Source organism: Mirounga leonina, unplaced genomic scaffold, assembly GCF_011800145.1.
Source record: "Mirounga leonina isolate KUSES-001 unplaced genomic scaffold, KU_Mleo_1.0 Mir_173, whole genome shotgun sequence".
Classification (NCBI taxonomy): domain Eukaryota; kingdom Metazoa; phylum Chordata; class Mammalia; order Carnivora; family Phocidae; genus Mirounga; species Mirounga leonina.
In genome coordinates this window covers 12,744,596-12,760,857 of record NW_023270447.1, presented here as the reverse complement: position 1 = coordinate 12,760,857, position 16,262 = coordinate 12,744,596, and the positions used below count along the sequence as shown (strand labels likewise).

General features: G+C 36.6%; 1 protein-coding gene across 2 annotated transcripts in view; it reads right to left on the bottom strand.

The window, feature by feature from the left end:
- The window catches only part of DPYD (dihydropyrimidine dehydrogenase), an 802,992-nt gene extending 786,813 nt beyond the window's left edge, over window positions 1-16,179 (bottom strand). For both annotated transcript variants that reach the window (XM_035017962.1, XM_035017963.1), the window contains exon 1: window positions 16,010-16,179. In XM_035017962.1, coding sequence (XP_034873853.1) covers window positions 16,010-16,048 — 39 coding nt within the window. In that variant the 5' untranslated portion in view covers window positions 16,049-16,179. The remainder of the gene's footprint in view (window positions 1-16,009) is intronic.
- Window positions 16,180-16,262: the final 83 nt, after the last annotated feature.

Sequence of the window (16,262 nt, the reverse complement as noted above, 5' to 3'; positions counted from 1 at the left end):
CACCACAGGCACCATCCCCCTTGGTTATGTTCTTGACCATTTTATTACTAATTATCACACCATCTCCAAAAGCTTTATTTCAAACACACCACTCTAATCTCCACCTCTTCTGCTTTCATACTCTTAGGCCTTCCAACAACTCTTTGGCCTTATTGTGACCACCATCCCATTGAGCACACCACCTCTGGTATTCTCACTATTCATTTTTCCCTACTATCCTGAATTCCCTCACATTAGATTCCAGGATCTACCACTATGACTTCTTCATGACACCCTTAATTCTCTGCCCCTCTCTCACACCAACATTATTGCCCAGGTAAATCTTAACCCAATTAACTACTCTTTGTCTGAATCCAAGCAGTTAAAACTGGCTGGAAGAACCCACAATCACATTCATGGTAAATTCTTAACAAATTTCAAATGGAAAACACACACTGCCTAATAATCCTACTATTGTTCCTTATTATTTTCATACTCCCACTTTCCAGAAAGTTTATTCATACTTTCATCTGTTCTTCAAATTTATATCTTGTTTTCTTCTTACCCGCAGTTAATGATTTTGCCTCACACTCTTATTGAGAAACTAAAAACCATCAGATGGGAACACCCGCTATTGCACCTCTCTGCCATTCATCTGACTGACTCTTCATGCTTAAATTTATCAATCCTATTCCCCCTCACCAAAAGAATCCCTTTATACAGATAATTATCCCTTCTGTGTCCTTTAACACTGGTGTCTCTTTCCAATCGATCCCTTTCATTAGCTTGTGTACATGCTCTATTCTTCGCCTCCAGCTACTTCCCAATTTCTGTGTTCCACTGTAGAGCAAAACTTTACCCCAGAGTTTTCTAGTGTCACTATTTCACTCCCTTATCTCCCGTTCCCATCTCAATCCATTCCAATTGGACTTCTTTTTCCAACAGCTATTATTAAATTCACAATTTCTTCATGCTACCAAATTACAAGGAAACTTTTATGCCCTCATCTTACCCACGCAACAGTAATAAAGAGAGTTGATTATACCACCACCTTCCTCCTTTCTTATATTCGGTGACACCACAGACTGCTGGCTACTTTTTCTTCTTCTAAATGCCTAAATGACCAAGGCTTTGTCTAGCTACACTGACTCTAAGTGATTTTACTCAGCCCCAGGATTTTAAACATCATGTTTGTATCAATATTCCCCCACTCTCCATCTCTAGCTATGATTTCTTTACTAACCTCCAGATACTCATTTCCAGTGTCCTATTTAGTATCTTCACTTTGGTATCTAATGGGGATTTAAAACTTAATGTCATTAAATACAACACTTGTATCTCATACACCTGCTATTTCTTTTTGCCCCTCAGATTAAGTCCAATCCCACCTCTTTTTCTTTCTTTGTTCCTCAAAAGCCATGCCAGACTCCTTCAGGTACTTCATGTTTAAGTTGAAATGTCACTGCCACAAGGAGGCCTTCTCTGACTACCCCAAATAAAGGAGGCCCCACCAGTCATTCTGCATTATAGTATTGTGGTTTACTTTTACCAAAGCTCATGATACTATCTGAAATTACCATACACTTTGAAATTTTTACGGCCTTTTATTTTTATACTGTAATGCAATTTTACTGAGAGCAGAAATCTTTTCTGTCTTGTTTGCAGGTATGTTTCCAAAATCTGGACTAGTTTCTAGTACACAGTAAGAAATTAATAAATATTTTTAATATATAAAATAGAAAGCTAAATTTCTGTGTTTAAAACATCAGAATAACAGATTATTAAAGAGATAGGTCATTGGAGTCAAAAAGATAATTGTTAGCCATTATTAATGTTAGAGGCAATTAGTTAGATTCTAACAGGATGCCTGGAAGCCAACAAAAAGGAAGTCATGGCCAGCTATTGGGAAAGTCAAAGGCCTATCCTGGCAGCCCTCCAAAACAAAGTCACAAGAAGCTGGATCAAAGTGGACAGGCCCAAGATGGCTGACAAAGTAGGACAGAAAGCCATGTGAAATAAGGTAGGAAAGGCTGCTTCCAAGAAATCCCCACCCCAAATAATGAATATTCCACCCCCTTGTTAACCATCAATAAAAGATAGAAACCCAAACTCCAGGGCCCGCAGCCCTCTCTCATTCCATTGCTCATTCTCACATCTTGAGAGTGTACCCTTGCTTAATACTTTCCCTTCTTAATGTCGCTCATTCAGTGTTATGTTTGTCCTTGAATTCTTTCTCATGAGGAGATCGAGAGCCTTCAGGGACATCTTTGGGATAGCCCGGGTCAAGGCCTTAGGGCTGGGGGTCTCCCCAATTCACCAAGCAACATTAGTATTTTAATATTTAATGTTAATTACGTATTTGCTCTATGTTGACACTATTAAAAATTATGAATATGTAGTATTTCCTTCAACCATACAACAATCCTGTGATATAGGTACTATCACTGTCCCCATTGGACAGATGAAATTACAACATGGAAAGCTGAAGTTATTTGCCAATGTCAAAAACTAATATGTGGCACAGCTAGGATACAATGGACATTAGCACTTTAATTCCAGAGTCTACATTCTTAACCACTAATCTGGTTAAGAACCACTCATTTTAATTAAAATAAACAATAATGATCCATTACATATTACATTATAATAAATACTATAATAGACCAAGCCTACTAGTCCATTGCTTTTCTGAATTTACTTGAAGTTAGTTTTAGTGGATTATATGTTGCCAAAAGAGTATTGATTATGTTGTGATTTTATAATTAGCATCTAATTTTCTTAAAATCTGTGATGTTTCTACTTTTCTTTTGTATGTGTGTGTACTTTATTATTGAAGTATAATTGACTTACAGTATCATATGAGTTTCAGATGTACAACGTAGTGATTCAACAGTTATGTACATTATGAAATGCTCACCATAAGTGTATTTACCATTTGTCACCATTCAAAGTTACCACAATATTATTGACTATATTCCCTATACTGTACTTTTTTCCTCCTCATGACTAATTGATTTTATAACTGGAAATTTGTACCTCTTAATCCCCTTCACCTATTTTGCTTATCCTCCATTCCCCCGGCCCCAGCAGCCACTAGTTTGCTCTCTGTATTTATGGGTCTATTTCTGGTTTTGATTTGTTCATTTGTCTTGTTTTCTTGAATCCACATATAAGTGAAATCACCTGGTATTTGTCTTTTTCAGTCTGACTTATTTCACTTAGCATAATGCCCTCTAAGTCTATCCACGTTGTTGCAAATGGAAAGATTTAATTATTTTTTTTTATGGCTAAGTAGTATTCCATTGCGTGTATATATACCACTTCCTCTTGATCCATTCATCTGTTGATAGACACTTGGATTGCTTCTGTATCTTGGCTATTGTAATTAATGCTGCAATGAACATAGGGGTGTATATGTGTTTTCATTTTCTTTGGATAAATTATCAGAAATGGACTTAATGGATCACACAGAATTTCTATTTTTAATTTTTTAAGGCTGCACCAATTTACATTCCCACCAACAGTGCTCATGGGTTCCCTTTTCTCCACATTCTCACCAACACTTATTTTTTGTCTTTTTGACACTAGTTATTCTGACTGATGTGAGTTATTCTAGTATTCTGATAGTTCATTGTGGTTTTGATTTGCATTTCCCTGATGATCAGTAATATTGAGCATCTTTTCATGTACCTATTGGCCATTTGTATGCTTCTTTGGGGAAATGAATATTCAGGTCTCCTGCCCATTTTTATTTTTATTAAAGATTTATTTACCTTAGAGAGAGAGAGCGCGTGCAGGTATGTACACGTGTAAGCAGGGGGAGGAGCAGAGGGAGAGGGAGAAAATCCTCAAACAGACTCCCTACTAAGCACGAGCCTGACCTGGGGCTCAATCCCAGGACCCCAAGATCATGACCTGAGCTGACATCAAGAATCGGATGCTCAACTGACTGAGCTATTCAGGCACCCCTGCCCATTTTTAAATTGATTATTTGCATTTTTGGTGTTCAGCTGTATGAGTTCTTTATATATTTTGGATATTAACCTCTTATCAAATATATCATTTGCAAATATCTTCTTCCATTTAGTAGGTTGCCTTCTCATTTTGTTGATGGTTTCCTTTGCTGTGCAAAAGCTTTTTTTAGTTTAATGTAGTCCCCAACTGCTTATTATTACTTTTGCTTCCTTTTCCTGAAGAGACAGATCCAGGAAAATATTGCTAAGGCCAATACCCAAGAGATTACTGCCTACGTTTTAAGAATTTTGTGGTTTTGGGCGCCTGGGTGGCTCAGTTGGTTAAGCGACTGCCTTCGGCTCAGGTCATGATCCTGGAGTCCCTGGATCAGAGTCCCACATCAGGCTCCCTGCTCGGCAGGGAGTCTGCTTCTCCCTCTGACCCTCCCCCCTCTCATGTGCTTGCTCTCTCTCATTCTCTCTCTCTCTCAAATAAATAAATAAATAAATCTTAAAAAAAAAAAAAGAATTTTGTGGTTTTAGGGGGTGCCTGGGTGGCTCAGTCAGTTAAGCATCTGCCTTCAGCTCAGGTCATGATCCCAGGGTCCTGGGACTGATCCCCTGCGTCAGGCTCCCTGCTCAGAGGGGACGTTGCTTCTCCCTCTCCCTCTGCCCTTATTCCCCACTCGTGCTCTCTATCTCTTGCTCTCACTCTCACTCTCTCTCTTATGCACCCTCTCTCTCAAATAAATAAATAAAATCTTTACCAAAAAAAGAACTTTTACTATTTCAGGCCCTACATTTAGGTCTTTAATCCTTTTTGTTTATTTTTCCGTATGGTGATAGAAAGTGGTCCAGTTTACATGTTGAGTCCAGTTTCCCCAATACCATTTATTGGAGAGACTATCTTTTCCCCATTTTGTATTCTTGCCTCTTTTTGTCATAGATTAATTGACCACATAAATGTGGATTTATTTCTGGGCTCTCTATTCTGTTTCTTTGATCAATGTGTCTATTTTTATGTCAGTACCATAGTGTTTTGATTACTATAGCTATGTAGTATAGCTTGAAATCTAGAATTATGACACCTCCAGCTTTATTTTTCTTTTTTCTCAAGATTGCTTCAGGATCTTTTGTGCTTCCATACAAATTTTGTGATTATTTGTTCTAGTTCTGTGAAAAATATTATTGGTATCTTGATAGAGATTATACTGAATCTGTAGATTGCTTTGGGTAATATAGACATATTAACAATATTAATTCTTCCAAACCATGAGCATGGTCTATCTTTCTATTTATTTGTGCCATCTTCAATTTCTTTCATCAATGTCTTGTAGCTTTCAGAATGCAGATCCTTCACCTCCTTGGTTACATTTAATTCTAGGCATTTTATTCTTTTTTATGGGATTGTTTTCTTAATTTCTCCTTCTGCTACTTCATTATTAGTATATTGAAACATAACAGATTTCTGTGTATTAATTTTGTATCCTGCACCTTCACTGAATGAATTTATTGTAAGAGTTTTCTGGTGTAGTCTTCAGGGCTTTCTATATTTAGTATCATGTCATCTGTATATAATAACAGTTTTACTTCTTACTTACCAATTTGGTGCCTTTTCTTTTTTTGGTCTGATTGCTGCAGGTAGGACTTCCAGTACTATGTTAAATAAAAGTGGTAAGAGGGGACCATCTTTGACATGTTCTTCATTTTAAAGGAAAAGCTTTAAGCTCTTCACCACCGACTGTGATGTTAGCTGAGGGTTTTTCATACATGACTTTTATTATGTTGAAGTGTGTTCCCTCTAAAGTCACTTTGTTGAGAGATATTTCTACTTTTCTTATTTGTATTTATTTCTGTTTTTCTCTTTTATTTTACTCTTACACCAAAATCCTGTTAATTTGTTTAAAAGAAAAGCCACTGGGTCTTATATGCAAACAATGAATCATGGAACACTACATCAAAAACTAATGATGTAATGTATGGTGATTAACATAACATAATAAAATTTAAAAAAAAGAAAAAAGAAAAGCCAAACTATTTTAAAATGTGGAAAAAATGTTCAAATTAACCAATACTCAAACAAATGCAAATTAAGCCAATCACCACTTTCTTCCTCTTCTTGAGTACCATAAGGAAAAGAAAAAGAAACAGCATACACACACACACACACACACACACACGCTTTTGCGTACACATACATACATACACATGAACACACACACACACAAATTATACTTCTAATATAAAGGCCTAGGATAAAAGAATGCTTTGAAAATCTGGTCTGGTAGAGTGGTTTGAGGAGAGGGAGGGGCCCAGGGTGGCAGGTACAATATAAAAGTTTCCATTTTGGTCAAACATTGGAACATCTACAGTTGTTGTTATATTTATTCATTCAAGATAAAAACCTGAGATTTATCCATTTAAAATAACAACCTGAAACCCAACTTTACTCTTCCTGTTCTCCCTGGCAGAAAAAATAAGGAAAATTCAGGTAGTCAAGCCATGATCTAGAATGAAGCATCAAATAAGCACTGAATCCAAATGAAGTCACAACCACATCAGAGGAAACTCTATTTAGATGCCTCTGTGTTCTGTAACCTTGAATGTGTGTGTGTGGGGGGGGTGCAGCAAATGAGTAATTGGTTCCAAATAAATTTTGTCCTTTCTGTCTTTGCACCCAATAATGGACCCTTTTTCCTTTTAAAAACACTTTTTTTTAAAAAAAAAAGACATTTAATTCATTTGAGTCATATAGGTAGATGGAAAAGGCAAACTGAAATGCACTATACATCAATGAAGCCAACCCTTTCCAATGTATTTTAAGCAAAATTTCTTAAGAAAAAAAAATACTGATGCATTATTACAAATAACTAAAACAAAGTAAATATCTGATCATAAAGGAGAGGCCTGAATAAATTTTGGTATCTCCACTCCATGGAATCTCATGGTGCTATTTAAAACTATTTAAAAAGTTAGTATGAATCGGGGGAAATAGTTCTGATTGGAGAAGAAAGCAAATATAAAACTCAATATGATTAAAACTGTTTAGGAAAAAACTCCTTATGCATAGGAAAGAAAAATACTAAATCATTTAGCAGGGCTGTTTTGGGTGGTGTGACTATGTATGTTTGGGGTCTACTTTTCACTTTTTTTTGGCATGTTTTTTCCTGTAATGATCATGAAAAATAATTTTAAAAATTAAATCAAAGAATGAAAAAAATTACAAAAGTTAACCCCCCCCCCCAAAAAAAAGCATCTTGCTGTGAAAGCTGTCATGGTTTATTTAACCTTAGGGATCTGTGAGAAGAACTGAACATCTTTCTTTGAAGTATGAGGACTTCAAACATTCTACTCCAGTACTCTCCAATATTTATCATGTAAGAATATCTGAAAGAAAGTCCCCATAGCTCTGAGGTCACTATGGTACAAGGAGTCAGAGAAAGGTAACCTAAATTCCCTATGGGCTAGAAACCCAAGGATTCAATACTCTTCAATACTGTTTCCAGTGACAGTTATCAATCAACAAACACACTGGAGAAACACTAAGAGACTCTCAATTCCTTTTGAGAATCTCTGATCCTAATTTCTAGTTAAAGACAACATCATCCAAGAGATACAAAATATCAGTTTATGAATCCCAGATCACCTCACAGAACTCCATCCATATATATAGAAAGGATTGGACTTTTTCTGTGTGATCAGGAGAGATTTAAAAAAATCAGTCATTTGATGGAAAAAGAAAAAGGAAGAAGGCAGGCAGGAAGAAAGTTTCAAAATCAGGGAAGTATACCAATTCCATATAATGGGTACAAATGGTATACTTAATCCTACCTAGCATGTAAAATAGAGTAGCTATGACAACACCATGTCTGCATTTCCTTAACAGGATCACTCAGCAGGTCACATTTCAAACAATTTCACCATTGCCATATTTTATTACGAACCATCCTTAAAAGACTGATCAATAGCAAACTCATTGAGAAGTCAGCAAACTCTTTACAGTGGTTGAATGATTTTCACAAGGTCAGAGAGCAAGGGACCCAACATGTAGAGCAAACCTATTCCCAGGCCTGTCCCCTATCCTGGAATACTTGCATTAATTAACATACAGTGAATACACATTCTGTTCTATTGCTTTGCTGAAGATTTTCACATGGCTTTTACATTAGACTTACTAACATTTTAAATTTTTAACATGCTGCTATAGTCAATTTTTAGTATCATTCAAAAGGATTTCACAAAGATTCAATAAAAGATCTAGTTAGGTGAGTCAATTGTGGGTAGGTAAAACAAGTTGAAAATTAGGGGATGAAGTTTGGAGAGAGAAGTGTAAGGGGTGGGGGGAGTGGGGAGGATCAGCAGAGAGTGGTGGGTAATAAAATACGGAGGAGGGGAGGTGCAGTCAGGACTCCATCCATGAGCGCCATCTGTATAAATCAGGCCTGGAGTTGACATGTAATTTTGTGTGGGTCCCCTGAGAAGTGGCCCTCAGGGCTTCATTATTGATGAAGAGATTTTTCTTCAAAGTGGCCCAGTCAGCAATGCCTCAAGGGGACATTCATAAGCACTCATAATATCAATTTCCAAGCACCTGGGAGGTAGGGACACAGATTGTCTCTTTAATTATTATGATAGAGGTAGAGGATAGTAAGAATGCTATTACACAACCAAGGTGAAATTCTCAGAGAAATAAAATTATCATAACCTAGTATAAAAAAGTTTAATATTTAAGTCAGCTTTCAGAAAAAGCATATTTTACATTTCCTGGTGCAAAATAGGTTGATCTCCAACTGTTTACTTCCTAGGAGGTGAGGTGAAAAAGTTTTCATGAACATACAGTATGTGCAGAGATGCTTAGAAGACTAGGGAAAAAAAAAACAAAACTGTCTTTCAAGCTAATATACTTGCTTAGAGAAATTATAAGCTAATCCAGTTTGTACAAAGAGATATCTGAGTTGGGCTTTTTTTTTTTTAATAATTGTGTAAAAATTTCTTTTCAGAAAAGGATAAAACTAAACCCTTCTAAATATAGTTGAGAATGCAAAGAAATAATTTTCACCAATGCACTGGTCCTGATATAGTCTCAAAAACAACCCAGAAAGGTTATTATGCTGAGCGAAATAAGTCAAACAGAGAAAGACATGTATCATATGACCTCACTGATATGAGGAATTCTTGATCTCAGGAAACAAACTGAGGGTTGCTGGAGTGGGGGGTGGGGTGGGAGGGATGGGGTGACTGGGTGATGGACACTGGGGAGGGTATGTGCTATGGTGAGTGCTGTGAATTGTGCAAGACTGTTGAATCTCAGGTCTGTACCTCTGAAACAAATAATGCAATATATGTTAAGAAAAAAAAAAAGAAGAAGATAGCAGGAGGGGAAGATTGAAGGGGGGGAAATTAGAGGGGTAGACGAACCATGAGAGACGATGGACTCTGAAAAACAAACTGAGGGTTCTAGAGGGGAGGGGGGTGGGAGGATGGGTTAGCCTGGTGATGGGTATTGAGGAGGGCACGTTCTTCATGGAGCACTGGGTGTTATGCACAAACAATGAATCATGGAACACTACATCTAAAACTAATGATGTAATGTATGGGGATTAACATAACAATAAAAAAATTTTTTAAAAAAACAATTTTAATATGAGATCCAAAGGCAAAAAAAAAAAACAGAAAAACACTAAAAAATTAATCCATATGCATACTGCAGTAAAATAGTAAGGGTCGGGGGGTCAGCCCTGGATGTGAATCTTATTCCCTAGTATATTAGATGTGGATAATCCCATATAGACAGAACCTATTCCACATACTTCCTTTGAATCTTCTTCAGTTTACACTAGAAGGCTGGCATTACAGAGGGCATTGAAGACATTTTTAAAATAGAAATAAAAGAAAATGAAGTGGGTCTTTTTAATTTAATCTGAATTTCAGAAACTCCCCCCTTCTCATTGGTAATATTGACAAATAAAATCCAGGAACTTTCTTATAAGACATATCTGCAACATTTCTGAATCTGTAATGAGCATTCACTGTAATTCTTTTAACTTCTTTAACTACTCCCCTCCCTCACATATTTTAACAGACTTTGATACCACTAGTTAATTTCTGGAATTGAACAAAATTTCAACCAAATTACATTTACATAATACACATGATATATGCAGTAGTGATATTTAAAAGAAGTACTACCATTTAAAAAACATGTATTTTATGTGACACATGCTATCTGAGGCATTATATGTATATGACACTAATTAATCATTATAGCTATTGCATGAAATAATTAAGCTTAAATCCAATTGACAGAGGAAGAAATGATAATCCAGGAAAGAACTTGACCACAATCACAAAAGTAAAAAAAATAAGAAGCCAGGATTAGAACCCAGCTCTGTTTTAATATGATGCTTTCTTTTTTAACCACAAACTAAAGCTTGATTTTGTGAAATACAAAAGAATAACTGTATACAAATTTACTGACTTCCTAATATCAATAAATAGATATCTGTGGTGAACATTCTAAGAGAAAAGTTATACACTGAGTTCACCTCTACCAGCATAACATTTTAATCACAAGCAATGTAAGAAGTAATAATTATAAACCACAGGAAATATATAATCCTATTAAAAGTTATCTCAGTAGTATAATTGGCTCCAAGATATCAGTGAACATCCACACTATTAATGTTTGAGGCCAAAAAATATCTTGTTTTGATACAGAGGATTAAGAGCAAATGAAATCCAGAAGGTAAACATGTCACATTTGAAAATCAAAATTCTGACTACAGATAAATTTATAATCTTAGAATGTCTTATTAAATATTTTTGAATTAAGGCAAGTTATAAATGACATAGAATTTTTCTTACAGTTTTAAGGACTGAAGGTTTCCACTGTATATTTGTCATTATAGCCATATAGCTGAGAGGCAGAAAAATAAATTCACCAATCCTATTTTTCAATATCCTCTTTAGCCACACTGAAGTCTGGACTGTATCAAATATCATATTTTCTCTGTCATATTATTTTATAACTTGACTTTTTCAGTCAAATTATCTTTAATTTTAGTGTTTTTAATTTTATAACTTAAGTTTATGCTTATTAAAAATTCTCCCACAGTGAGCAGATAGGTTTACCTTACTGGAAAGTCTATTTTTCAGCTCTTGAGTTGTTCCCTGTCTGGTAAAATGCTGTATTCAAATATTAAGGTAAGAGACTGCTTAAAGATTATCCAATTATCTCAGTATTTTGGCCCTAGATGTCTTTCACATTCTTATCAATTCCTTATGTTCAGCTTCCCAAAACTGAATTTTTCTTCCAGAACATCAGAAAGAAGGCTACTGGAATTCCAGCACATTTTTACAATTAAGCAATTGGACAACAGTATCTGCTATGATTATGACTGAGCAGATCCAATGTAAAAATTTCCCTACTGATAGATTCATCAATAGTCATTAATCTCACAGTTTTTAATTAAACTTCTAAAATTGGTCACTGAATCCGTGTGTAGGTGATAGATTTTAAAATATATATATATATATATATATATATATATATATATATATATACTGAAATATACATATGACCATGCTTACATAGGTAAATGTACTTTAAAACTACAAGGAGCTATCGTATGGAATAAAGGAACTTCCCAAATCACATCATCAGACACATTTTTATTGCCCAGCTAAATTCCTTAGAAAGGAGAAATACTTTAAACTAAATATGGTCCACAGAACAGAGGACAAGCATATTTTTAGCAACTCAAACTCATAAAACAGATTTATTTTTTTTTAAAATTAAAAGCCTTAGCAAGTCAAGATAGCATTTCCATAGATCGGTGGTGCCCAATCAATAAAAGAAAGGAGACAAGAAAAAACTGTCACTTACACACTGAATAAAAAACATAAAAATTTTAAATAAATAACCATAACTTCTGCAAAGTTGAATCTTTATTCTCTCCTTTGGATCCATGACCCTCCCCACTCCCCTGGGACAAAAGCAGTTCTGATAAAGGATACTTAGAAATACCTCTTCCATCTCTATGAATTAATTCATAACCCATGCCTTCCCTTTTTTTTTCAAAATGCTGCTTAAAATGAATTTTCTCCAAGTTGTTTCCTTTATTTTCACATTTTCCAAATCCATCATTTTATTAGCTTATTTTCTTAATTAATAAACAGAAAATTCTCAATTATCCTCTCGAATGGAAGCCAGAGTATAAGTAATTTAGAAACTATTTCTATTTGACTTGAAATGCACTGTGATTCTGTAGACAATGGACTGAAATCCCTTTTTGATTCAGGGTAAATGTGAAATGAGTTTATACCCTTTAATACCCATTAACTGATAATTCAAGGAATGGACCTTGACTTGCGATTGTGAAAGCATTAGAGTGGTAGGTAGCAATTTAGTTTGGCTGTAAATATTTACCAAAATTACTATTATTCAAAAAGTTAAACGCTTCCTGTGGCTATATACATTTTCCTTTTTTTTTTTTTTTTAATTTTATTTACTTATTTGACAGAGAGAGACACAGAGAGAGAGGGAACATAAGCAGGGGGAGTGGGAGAGGGAGAAGCAGGCTTCCCTCGGAGCAGGGAGCCAGATGCGGGGCTCTATCCCAGGACCCTGGGATCATGACCTGAGCCAAAGGCAGAGCTTAACGACTGAGCCACCCAGGTGCCCCTATATACATTTTCCTTTAACTATACTTTTATAATCTACTCTCAATTATCCATGTCATTGGAAAGGAATAAGAACCTGAACACAGTGCACTCTTCCAAAATCATTCTTACTTGTTTTTAAATGTGCAGATATTGACCTATACAGGTTATCAATTCAAACTAAATGAAGTACTGTGAAGATATTGCTGAAGTCAGGGAAAGTGATCAATATTGGGAATTAATCTTCTCTGAAACCTTCCCAGGAGAATTTGTATTCAAAAGTCATCCTAGACAAAATTCAGCTTTATCCAAAAACTAATTCCATAAAGTAAAATGACTTTTAAAAGTATATAGCTATTATTAATGAACTTTAGAATGCCAATTATTTCATTGACAGTGATTTTCCTAAGATGTTTGTTCATATTTTTTTTAACATTTGTCCTTTTTCCTAACAAGATTTCAACTTGTGACATTTGTTTTATTTTCTATTATGATTTTCTTTATTTAACAGATTATGCAAATATGACTCAGAGAATCTAAGTAACTTGCCTAGAATCACAGCTAAAAAGAGTTAATTAGACCTCAACCCCAGACAGTTAGCTCCAGATCCCATGGTCTGAACCACATTAATGTGTCAGGGAAAAAAATGAACAGACAAAAAAAAAACAAAACATACAAAAACAAAACCTTCACTTTTTTTTTTTTTAAGATTTTTTTATTTATTCATTTGAGAGAGAGACAACATGCGCATGCTCAGGAGAGCAGGACAAGGGGGAGGGTCAGAGGGAGTAGGAGAAGCAGACTCCCCGCTGAGCAGGGAGCCCTGAAGAAGCCTGGATGCAGGGCTAGATCCGAGGACCCCGAGACCATGACCTGAGCTGAAGGCAGACGCTTAACTGACCAAGCCACCCAAACACCCCCAAAACCTTCACTTCTCATGCAGCTTCTACAATTACTACAATGACAATTTTTGAGTATATGAGCGAGGTTCTATTGCCTAATGTATTACTTACTAATTCATCGTTGTTATGCCTATCTTCCAGCCTGAAATATTCCAGTTTTGGGGTTTGGTGACATTCTGATTGCTTTTCATGTTCCCAATCCTTCAAACCCTGATGTGATTATTTAACTGAGGCTAGAAATTATGGAGTGAACACACAAAGCAAATCTGTATACCTCAGTAACTTTTTTCCTCAGAAACAAAGATATTTCTTGGCTGCTTCACTGAAACCTGAGGTTTTGTAGCTTATGGGGAAAATTAAATCACTATTACAGAAGCTTGTCAACATCACCTTCTGTTCTTTCCACATTTATCAAGTGAACATGTACTTTGTTTCATACTGATTTTTCTTTTTTTAAGATTACTCCATGTACTTGAGTCTAGAGCAATGGTCATAGTCAGATCAATCTCTAGACAATAGTCTTAATGAATTCATTCAAGGAAGGCAAATCCAATGTATGCATTCAAATTTAATAGAAAACTGAGCTTTCATAATTCATTCTGATTCTTCAAACAAAAATGAACTTTGGTGAATCAATAGGATCAACTGAGACATCTATTCTTGAATGTGTTCCTTTAGGCTTAATGTATTTTTCCTCACTGCATTATATTTTAATGATTAATTTTATGGTCTCTCATGGTACTCTAGCTCATGAATCACAGGTATTACTTTGAGAGAAAAGGAAGTTACTGTATATAATGAAAGATATTACTGTTTAAAATGTGCTGCATATATGAACTACATAAAAGCTGAAAAACTCTACCACCATTCTAGATTGTAAGTAATATCATACAGATAAACTCTACAGATTAAGATTAGATTGAGGTGAGTGTGAGGGTGTGGATTTCTCAAATGATCTTGGTTCAAACAACATACAAAACTAAGCTACTCATTTAATGTGTCACTGGCATCTTTTCCTTAGTGTCAGGTGGTTAAGAACTGATTTCAAAGACAATTGCAGGAGAAATACAGAGAAAGAAATCAGTTAAGCAAGTAACACACCATTCTAAAAGCCAAAAGCCACCTGCCCTCTGACACTCTATTCTCTAAAATCAGTACTGTCTGAATGCTGTCAAGTTTCCTATTTAGCTTAGTTAAAAAAAAAAAAAAAAAGATTTGGTTAAGTCAAAGTAACAAGGACCAAAAAGGACTATGACATAAACCAAGTATCTTTTACCCTGTGCACACATGAATAAGTATTGAGTTAAATGTATCTTATCGATCAATATTTTCAAAATAGTAAACTATCCACAAGAGAAACCACAAGTAAATTAACCAGATAGGTCACTACAATATAATTTGACTCTTGTTACTAAAATGGATTTTTCCCAAACTAATGTATGGAGTGGGGAGAAAACACTACTACCATCTCCCAAAGAGAACACAAAGTTACTTCAATCAATGACAGAGGAAAAATGTGGCAAAAGCAGCTATTCTGCAAACAGGTGGTTTTAAACTTTTACTTAAGCCACTGAAAAGGACTGAGGAAAGAAAAATTGTGTCATTTATAAAAAAGAGAAAATATACACATATACACGGACACACATTTTATCAGAGAGGGGAGACTCAAAGAAAAGCCTTAAAACACAACAAAAAAAACTAAGAAGCAGTTTATCTTAGCTCACAAATGCTGAACTGGGTTAGTATGTCTAAAATCACTGTTTATAAGTAAATCCTTCTCGTTTCATACATAAAGATCTTAGGGAAAATTTAAAGGAAATGGTCATGTCATTTCAGGTAGGACCTTATTCACAGGAAGAAAGATGCCATTTTTATATAAACAGTGCAAGAGGGGATCAAAAACTGTTGAGAGGAGAGAAAAATACAGCTCGTTTATGTTCTTCTGACAGCACTGCATTTTTCATGTTCTCAGTACTTTGTTCCACCCCTCCCTATGTTAAATAATTTCACAAGCAACAGTATGGCTAGCGGGAACTGCTCTAAGAGTCGACAAACAGATCTTTATTTCTATGCTCCACCTTTGCATTTATTCAGGATTCATCCACCGGAGGTGGGGGCAGCAAACAGGTGCCCCGAAACGCATACGGGGGGAGAAAAATCAGTGTGCGGGTAGCCTGGGTGGGAGATGGGAGCTCCTATCCTCCAGACTCCACCTCACTGGAACTCTTGTGCCTCTTGGTCACGCCATTCAGGGCAGCACTAGACCAGCTTCCTCAATCCCCTCCAAAGTAAACAGCCAGGTCCCAACCCAAATGGTACCCCCTCCAGTCGCGGGACCCCTGCACTGCCCACGCCGGGCTCTGGCTACCTGCTTCTCCACCTCCCCCGCAGACCTCCCGCGGAGGCAAAGTTCCCCGCACCTCCCACTCTTTTCCGAGCGACCCCGGCGGCCTCCCGCGCACCCACCAGCTGGGCCCCCCTCCCGCCCCAGGAGAACCGGCGCGCAGTAGGTACCTCGATGTCCGCCGCGTCCTTGCTAAGCACGGGGGCCATGGCAGTGCTCACAGCCTGAAGCCTCCTAGTGACAGGCCCTCCTGGCGTCCCTGGGCTCTAGTCGGAGAGCGAAGTGACCGCCCGCGGTAGCGACAGAGTAAATCGGAAGCGAAGGGTCGGCGGTGAGGGGGCGGGGCGGGCGCCGGGAGGCCCCACCCCGGGGCGGGGCTGCGAGCTCGGCCCCGCGGAGCGACGCGGAAAGCAGCCCAGCCTC